Source organism: Podarcis melisellensis, assembly GCF_964234715.1.
Source record: "Podarcis melisellensis genome assembly, chromosome: 16".
Classification (NCBI taxonomy): Eukaryota; Metazoa; Chordata; class Lepidosauria; order Squamata; family Lacertidae; genus Podarcis; species Podarcis melisellensis.
In genome coordinates this window covers 4,407,810-4,417,013 of record NC_138533.1, presented here as the reverse complement: position 1 = coordinate 4,417,013, position 9,204 = coordinate 4,407,810, and the positions used below count along the sequence as shown (strand labels likewise).

At 50.4% G+C, this 9,204-nt stretch overlaps 1 protein-coding gene across 1 annotated transcript; it reads right to left on the bottom strand.

Moving 5' to 3' along the window:
• Positions 1-387: 387 nt before the first annotated feature.
• On the bottom strand, positions 388-8,715 carry PSMD4 (proteasome 26S subunit ubiquitin receptor, non-ATPase 4). The gene is made up of 10 exons (XM_081892711.1): positions 8,548-8,715; positions 6,877-7,017; positions 5,743-5,857; positions 4,708-4,794; positions 4,503-4,571; positions 4,199-4,414; positions 3,341-3,449; positions 2,622-2,753; positions 1,571-1,638; positions 388-824 (listed from the first exon to the last, which is right to left on the bottom strand). Exons 1-10 carry the CDS (start codon positions 8,571-8,573, stop codon positions 657-659), a joined length of 1,131 nt encoding a protein of 376 aa, XP_081748837.1. The 5' UTR covers positions 8,574-8,715; the 3' UTR covers positions 388-656.
• Between the last annotated feature and the right edge of the window lie 489 nt (positions 8,716-9,204).

Sequence of the window (9,204 nt, the reverse complement as noted above, 5' to 3'; positions counted from 1 at the left end):
CAGGATGCGCAAAAGGAAATCCTTTGAACACCTGGAGGGCTGCAGCTTTGGGGAAAATGTGTTCCAACCCATAATAAGCCCACCTGCTTCCTAGTTTCCCCTTTTTTGTCACAGGCGCTAAAGCCTTGCATCTGTTGAAACCAGAAACTCGAGTTCTCTGTCCCGCCGGCAGCTGGATGTTTTCCGGTGGCCGCAATGCAGTCACAGATGCGTCTCTCAACCTCTTCGCGCCGATTTCGTGGCACGGAAACGAAGGTGCCTGCACGCAGGGAGGGGGACGGCGCCGTTTTGTCGGAAAGGTAAGGGAGGTTAGGAGATCGGCCGTTCTGACATACACGAACCACAGCTGAATGGAAGCGGGCAGTGGAAAAACACAACGCCGCAAAGAAAATTTAAGGTTTTTATTACCCCCTAAACCGCAACCCAAAAAAGAAGAGAAGTTCTACCCACCCACTGCCACCCACCCTGACCCATAATAACCTGGTGACTCTCCCCGCCTCTCCCCAACTAGCCCGGAGGGAAGATTACGGACACCGATGGCTAGAAGGCTAGGTGAACTGGGGCATGCAGAGCCGGCGATGCTCTTGACTGCGTAACGGGGCCGAGGAGAGTTGGGGGCGCCACTGAGGGCCCGTGGCCTGCCCCTCCTCCCCACATCATTTCTTCTCCTCCTCTTTCTTGTCTTTGTTCTCCTTGGAGGCCTGCGAGGCCAGGGAGCCCATGGCGTTGCGAATGGCCTCGTTGTTGGGGTCGACTCCCGGCAGGTTCTCCAGGACGCTCTGCAGGAACTCGGGGTCTTGCATCACATCGTAGTCGTCCTCTTCCTGGACACGGGAAACGTCCGTGAAACAGGTAAAAATCAGATTGGAAGGAATTTAGGGATTATTTGCATAAATATTGTAATATAAATAATTAGAAGTCACTTGAAAGCACCAAATAGGCCTAGGGTTAAAATTTAACTGCAAGTAAGCTGGTTTCGGAACAGTAAGAAAAGAGAATAAGATAGTTAATTGATGGAAATAATTTTAGATTAAGAATGATATTAGAGAACTGTTACATGCAGCTACAATGAAATTCAGAAGAGAGGGATCTGAGTAAATCAATTAACAATGTAAGAGAGATTGTGTTTTCAAGGGATATGTGTTTAAGATTTCTTTTTCAGTAATGTGTTTTCTCTTGTGTGTTTTTTTCCCTTTTCTCTCTGTTGTATTTTATTATAATTATGGAAAATTTAATTTAAAAATGGGGGGGAGAAACAGATAAAAATCAGCATCAGAGGCACTGCCACCTTTCTGACCTGCCCTCCACCGGTAGGTCTCAAGGTGGGTCACAATGGCCCTTGCAAGAGATTTAGTGGTACTCTGAATATAGCTTACAGCAGAAAAGATGGTGGACAACTCTGCAGGCAGGAGAGCCCCAACCTCCACCAACGGGGTACCCTTCTAGACAACAACTCAGTGCTAGCAGGGGGAGTGGGAATTGTAGTTCCGGTCTAGAGGGTGCTGGGTTTGCAGAGGCAGCTCTGAGCAAGTGGACAGAGGGGGCAGAGGGAGGATCTGCGGCCACTGACCTTTGTCGGTTCTGACGTGTCCATATCGGTGCTGATATCCACCTCGGCCGACTCACCTTGTCCAAACTCTGAGAGGGGAGAAAACACGCACAGCTTAGCGACCTCTTCTCTGCGACAACCAAAGCCCACAGGTGGGTTTCTTAATGAAGATCCAATCATGGAGCCTCTGCTTAAAGCAGGGGTGTCCAAGCTTTTTTCAAAGAGGGCCAGATTTGATGAACTGAACATGTTTTTGACCCTTTTTTAGGATTGAGATGGTTGAGCATTTTTTAAAGATTGAAGCTGTTGAGTTTTTCCCCCCAGATTTTACCCCAGCCACGGGACTGGACTTTGGACATGCCTGGCTTAAAGGGAAGGAAGAGATTCAGTCTCCTTGTGGTCCACCCTGAAAACACACCATTTTTATCTCTATTATTTCAGGGTGGGGAACTTCTGGCCCTCCTAATGATCCTATCGTGTCTGAACACTGGCCACACTCCATTCCCCTCTCAACACTTCAAGCTGTTCCCCCAAACTTCGTAACCAATTTACATTTTAAGGGAAGCTTTTAATATTTGATGGATTACTGTATTTTAATATTTTGTTGGAAGCCGCCCAAAGTGGCTGGGGAAGCCCAGCCAGATAGGCAGGGTATAAATAATAAATTATTATTATTTTTACCTGAATTAAAATGGGGTGCAGCCTTCACCCTTTATTTTTTACTGTCTGCAAGAGAAACTGTTCCCCTCCTCCTGGGATGCTGCTGCTACCTGCCTCCCATGTTCCTGCATGTTCGAGCACAACCCTAAAAGGAGATGAGGCTGGAACACTTAATTCATGCCGAGTTGGAACGGGCATGGTCCTCTGCGGCCGATACTTCTCTTCTGGGCACTACTGAGAGATACTGTTCTAGTGTTTTGGAGGAGGAGGAGAATAATCCTGACAATACAAAGGGCAAGTGCTCAAGCCGCCCCCAGAGGCCTTCTCAGCAGCTGCCCTGCCCCACTGCCAAAGGTGGTGTTCCTGATCCGAAGGTGGGGCCTACGGTGGGTGCTTCTCGCCTGCAACTCACCGGCTCCTTGGAGAGACATCTGCATGGCGTAGGCAATCTGTTCTTCTTCGGTCATGGTGCTGAGGTCGGGCAGGCCAGCTCGGCCGAATTCCTGTTGGCCTATGGTCATCTTAAGCAGGGCGTCGTCTGAATCTAGAGAACAAGGAAACACGGGGAGCCATGTTTGAGGGAAGACGATTCGGTGCCAGATCGTATTGCAAGAGATCTTACCCTCTGGAGCAGGAGGAAACAATCCTCTTCCATGTGACAGCCCTTCAAATATTGGCTACCCCATCCCCTCTCCATTTCCTCTTTTCCAGGTTACACATACCCAACTCCCTCAACCATTCCTCATACCCAGCCTCCTGATCATCTTGGTTGCCCTTGTCTGCACAGCCTCCATCTTGCCTAAATGAAAAACTCGGATTCTTTTCTAACCCTCTGGCACATGGATGAACCTGAAAAGGACTTGATTCCAAGCTGACTGAAAAATCCATGCTCTGGCTTCCCCCTTCTTAAAAATGTAGAAACTCAGCCTAGCCACTCCACATATCTAAACATCAGCCCCATAAGGGACCGTAGCCTGGATATGGGGCATGGGTTCCCCAAAGCTGGCCATTTACAGCCTGTCTTTCTGCACACAGCCTCTGAGGTGGTTCAGTTATTTGACTTGACTGGGAGGAAAGGAGAGTCAGGTCACTTCGCCTCCCGATTCCCCTGGCTCAAACCCTTTCTCTTACCATCCGCACCAGAGGTTGGGATCCCGGCTTCTGCGGCAGATGCTGCCGCAGCCCTGCGAGCTTCCTCTTCCTGCCTCTGCCGTTGCTCCTCCATGGACACCCGGAGCGCCTGGAAGGGAAAACAAAACAGACAAACCAAGGTGGCCAAATGAGACACAGGGGCTGCTAAACCAAGGAGCGTATCCCAAACGTAACACAGAACGGCTAACACCCACATCAAAGCATCACCCCCAAAAAAGTATCTCAAGAACCGCAGTTTCTAAAGGGTGCTGGGAACTGTAGCTCTGCGAGGGGCAAGCTACAGTTCCCACACTTCTTATGGGGTGGGTGGAGAAAAGTGTTTAGACAAGCCGATGTCCAGACAGGTATAATGTTGGTGTGTGTTTTAATCTGTTTCTTGCTTATTGCTGTTGATATTTTCTGAATGTTTTAAAGAGTTGGTTCCCCCGCCCTGTTTCTCCTGATAATTTTATTGAAGAAAAACCATCTCAAAGTACTTTACAATCAGGTGTTGTATAAATTTTATGGAAATAAGTAAGTAATAGAAACATGTTCCCATTGTTCCGCCCAGACACTGAGGTCAAGCGCTGAGGGCCTTCTGTCGGTTCCCTCCCTGCGAGAAGCCAAGTTACAGGGAAGCAAGTAGAGGGCCTTCTCGGTAGTGGCACCCGCCCTGTGGAACGCCCTCCCGTTAGATGTCAAAGAGAAAAACAGCTACCAGACTTTTAGAAGACATTTGAAGGCAGCCCTGTTTAGGGAAGCTTTTAATGTTTGATGGACTATTGTATTTTAATATTTTGTTAGAAGTTGCCCAGAATGGCTGGGGAATAAATAAATATTATTATTTGTGGCGCTTACCAGAGCCAGTTCTGGGTCGGCGCTGGGATCCACGCCAAACTCGAAGTCACTTGCCCCCAGGCCCAGCATTGCTCCTCCCTCTCCAGCGAGGATCGGGGAGCTGATGAGAGCATCAGCCAGGCTCGGCCCGGGGGGCACCGTCACCAGGTGAGAGCCCGTTCCGTCTTTGCCGTTCAAGGTGTTGATGAAGGCCGTCAGCTTGTCGGTGTTGGCTTCCTGCGGGCAGGAAGGAGAGGTCAGGGACTGACCTGGGAGTCGCTACATGCAACAACAACGAGCCACGGGCTCAGAGAGGGCCTCTCACCTCTTCTCCAAAGTTGATGATGTCCACGTTCACTTTCTCCTTCTTCAGCCGCTTGGCCAGTTTCACGAGCTGCGAGGAGAAGAGATCCATTAGGGGCGCAGAACAAGGTGGGAGCACCAGGAACGGGAGAGGCTTCCCGGAAAACCAGGTGCTTTGAAAATGAGAGAGGTCCTCCCCCCACACCCAGCTCCAGGTACACACTCACGTCTTTCTCATTATCCTCTACAGGGCTCCCCACAAAGGCAATGATCCGCATCTTGTGGTTCTTGCCCTGGCGATGTTTCAAAGCCAGCTGGAACAGAAGCAGCCATGTTACATGGAGAGAGGAGAGGCCCCTCTGCCCAGCCTGTCTCCCCCCCATCCCTGGGTTTGAACGAACCCTTTATTTCCCCCCTCCCATACCACTGCCAGTCAGCAGATAGACAATATTTATCTGGATAGGCCTATGATCTGACTCATTAGAAGGTAACTTCCAATTTAAATCATCCGTATGTTCAGAACCATGAGGACTGGAATCTTGCTTTGTTTTTAAGGGAAGGGCTGTAGCTTCTCGATCGGAGCTTTGCATACAGAAATCCCCAGGTTTAATCTGTGGGATCTTCAGGAAGGACTACCTGCCTGAAACCTCGGAGAGTCACTGCCAATCGGTGTAGTCGATACTGAGCATATCTTAAAGTTTTAAGTGCCTATATGCTTATCACACATAAATTTTAAATTTATTGTTGTTCATTGTTTTAACTGTTTGTTTTCCTTCTGGGATTGTACCCCCAAGTGTGTTTTATAAGCTGGTCTCCGACCGTAATAAATTATCTATCTATCTATCTATCTATCTATCTATCTATCTATCTATCATCTATCTATCTATCTATCTATCTATCTATCTATCTATCTATCTCTATCTAATGGACCAATGGTCTGACTCGATGCAAGACAACTTCGCTGTCAAGGTGTATTTCCCTGTTGTGTATGACTTCAGGTGTAAGACAGGCGAGTGAGGCTTGGTCAACACAGCTCCACAGGCCAAATGGAGAGGTCTGGCAGTCTGAGGACTCTTCACCCTCTGTTCTCCTGCAAGCACTGACCCCGCTCTCAGGACAGACCCCTCCTCACTTGTCCAACTTAGCATGGGGCTGTTTCAGATTCCTTGCCTCTCCACTGCCCCCGAAAGGATGTTCATCTTTAGTTTACTATCTCAACTGAGGGCTGCCATTGGGGGGAAAGGAGAGAAGTTGCAACTTACATGAGCAACTCGGATCCCTGTGCAGAAGGTGATCTTCCCTTTGGGCTGGACCGAGTGCAGCTTAGACAGGATGCGGCCTGTGTCGGGGGTCAGGGTGGTCAACACCTCACAGTTACTGAAACAGGCAAATACACACATGGGCAGGTTGAGGATTAGGGTGTCAGAAAAGAAGAGAGGCAGAGAGGAGGGGGGTACAATGACCTATAGCGGATCATGATCTGGCCTAACATGCTAAAAAAAGAACATTAGAAGAGCCCTATAGCTGTTTTTTGAATTCTGGTGCTGGAGGAGACTCTTGAGAGTCCCCTGGACTGCAAGAAGATCCAACCGATCCATTCTGAAGGAAATCAGCCCTGAGTGCTCACTGGAAGGACAGATCCTGAAGCTGATGCTCTAATACTCTGGCCACCTCATGAGAAGAGAAGACTCCCTGGAAAAGACCCTGATGTTGGGAAAGATGGAGGGCACAAGGAGAAGGGGACGACAGAGGACGAGATGGTGGGACAGCGTTCTCGAAGCTACCAACATGAGTTTGACCAAACTGCGGGAGGCAGTGGAAGACAGGAGGGCCTGGCCTGCTCTGGTCCATGGGGTTACCAAGAGTCTGACATGAGTAAACAACATAGCTGTTTAGGCCAATGGTTCACTGTTAACCAACTGAGACCCTAAAGGGAGAAGGGGAGGCCTCTTTGGTGCTGTTGCCATTGGGGGTGCCTGGCTGGCACTGACCTATGGTGACAGGGCCTATTTGGTGTTGGGTTGCCATTTATGGAATGCTATGGTGAAGTGTGTTTTCTACCTCTTATTACTGACTTGCAAGAGGAATCTGAAAACATTCTTGTTCACCCAGGCATTTGGTGGCTGAAAGGCATTGTCCCTAGCAACTTTGACATCACAGGATATGAGAATATTTTCAACCGCAACTGAATTTAGAAAGCTTCAAAAAAAAAAAGTTTCATTTTGACTACGTTTGGTGCCCTAGGCTCCTTCAGAAGGAAGGGATGGGGCACATTAGATAAATAAATACTTCAGCATCCTGTTCTCCCATTGGTCAACCAGATGATCCATTGGGAAGCTGCTGATGATCATTTCCTCTCTTCCGATTTTCAATGGGGTGATTTGAGCGAAACCTACTTGGCTAAAGTGATGAGGCCCACGTTGTTCTCGGGGTTACTGCGGGTCTTCGAATGGCAGACGATGTTGACTGCATCTTGCTGGGCCTGGAGACGGGTCGGTAAGAAGTCCCCGTTCCTCATGTACTCGCTGTTGTCGACGCTGCACCAGGCAAAGGGAGATCAGAATGAGCAACAAATTGAAAATTTTAAAATAAAGTATCACTAGCTCTTTTCTATCAAAAATTTCAGGGAACATTACAACAACAAACACGAAACAAAAGCAGAAAGACTTGTATTGGGCATGAAATTAAGGGGCATGATTCACACAGACCTGTCCCCATGTTCAACACTCTTCTGCATTCTCCACTCAATCCAGATAATAAGGTAAAAGGATCCCTGACCATTAGGTCCAGTTGTGACCGACTCTGGGGTTGCGGCGCTCATCTCGCTTTACTGGCCTAGGGAGCCGGCGTACAGCTTCCGGGTCATGTGGCCAGCAGGACTAAGCTGCTTCTGGCGAACCAGAGCAGCGCACGGAAACGCCGTTTACCTTCCCGCTGGAGCGGTACCTATTTATCTACTTGCACTTTGACGTGCTTTTAAACTCCTAGGTTGGCAGGAGCAGGGACTGAGCAACGGGAGCTCACCCCGTCGCGGGGATTCGAACCGCCAACCTTCTGATCGGCAAGTTCTAGGCTCTGTGGTTTAACCCACAGCGCCACCCATGTCCCTCCACAGATAATAAATAATAATAATAATTTATTATTTATACCCCACCCATCTGGCTGGGCTTCCCCAGCCACTCTGGGCAGCATCCAACAAAACACTAAAATACAATAACCTATTAAACATTGAAAGCTTCCCTAAACAGGGCTGCCTTCAGATGTCTTCTAAAAGTCTGGTAGTTGTTTTTCTCTTTGACATCTGGTGGGAGGGCGTTCCACAGGGAGGCGCCACCACCGAGAAGGCCCTCTGCCTGGTTCCCTGTAACTTGGCTTCTTGCAGGGAGGGAACCGCCAGAAGGCCCTCGGAGCTGGACCTCAGTGTCTGGGCAGAACAGAGACCCTCTTCCAACCCCCCCCAATTCTGCCTCCCCCCTAATTCCCCTCAATTCAAATGCACCCCACCCCTTCCTAAACAGTCCCCCCTCGATTCCCCACCCCCATAAATTTCTCCCCCAAGCCACTAAGGGGATCCTGCCCCCTATGTCAAATGCACCTCCCTTCCCAGGAGACACCCCTCATTTCCCACCCTCCAACTCACCCCCATTCTCCCCCTTGAGATGCACCTCCCACCCCCTCCTGAGCCCCCCCTTTTCCATTCTCTTCTCCCCATGGAATCCCAGAACTCCCATTCTCCCCTTTGGCCTCCCCCCCCCGACCTCAAACGCACCCCCTCCTCCCCCTTACCAGACCCCTCCCCCCAAGCCCCTCAAGGAGACCCCCCTCGATTCTCCCTCCCATTTAATCCCCCCAACTAAAGACCCCCTTCCCTCCCCCCCCAAAAAATCCCCCCTATAATTCTCGCCCCACATAGGGTGTCCCCCCCGCCTCACGTCACCCCAACTGTCTCTCCCACTCGCCCCCCCCACAAAAATTTACCTCAGGCCCCACCGTGACTCAGGGAAACCGGCCTCTGCCCCTCCCCCCCGCCAGCCCCTCCCCCCCCCCCGCCGCCTCCTCTTCCTCACCAGACCATCGTGCTTTCCAGCACCATCGCGGCCCCTTCCCAGTCCGGGCCCAGTAAGAGAAGGAGAAGGAGAAAGACAAGCGGCAGCCTCGGAGGCCTCTTCCTTCCCCTCTTCCTCTGCCTCACTCTGTCGGCCTCTCTCACCTCGCTTCCTATTGGCGGCCCGTGGGGAGGACCAATCAGAGGCGCCCTCCTTGGCAGGTCCCCGCGCGGAGGCCGACGGGAAATGTAGTCCTGCTGGTGGAGAGCCAGGCAGGCGGCCCGTGGCTCCGCCCCCGCTCTGCTTGGTCCTCGGGAGGAGGAAGCGGCGCAGGCGCAGTTGCACCTCTGCCTGCCTGTTTAAATGAATGAAAATAAAACAGGGCGGCCGAGGGATTAGAGCAGCGGTGGATCTACGTTTGCGGGGGGTGGGCTGGGGCTTGATCTGTCATGGAGGCCTCTTTGCAACCAGCAAGGAGGTCTGGGTAACTAATGGGGTTGCTCACGAGTTTACATTTTTGGTATCCAAATTGTTGTTTACATTTTTGGTATCCAAATGGTTGTTGTTAATAATAATACCCCTCCCATCTGGCTGGATTGCCCCAGTCACTCTGGACAAACAGCAACATATCTACTGAATCTACTGAGTTTCTACTGAAATGAGGCTGCATTTAAATGT

Bases quoted from the DNA above. Each gene is read 5' to 3' on its own strand.
- PSMD4 (XM_081892711.1), bottom strand. From the start codon at position 8,573: ATGGTGCTGGAAAGCACGATGGTCTG. The intron at 5,858-6,876 runs GTAGGTTTCGCT...TGCCTGTTTCAG, and splicing joins GGCCTCATCACTTTAGCCAA to TAACTGTGAGGTGTTGACCA. The intron at 4,795-5,742 runs GTAAGTTGCAAC...CTTCTGTTCCAG, and splicing joins CAGGGATCCGAGTTGCTCAT to CTGGCTTTGAAACATCGCCA.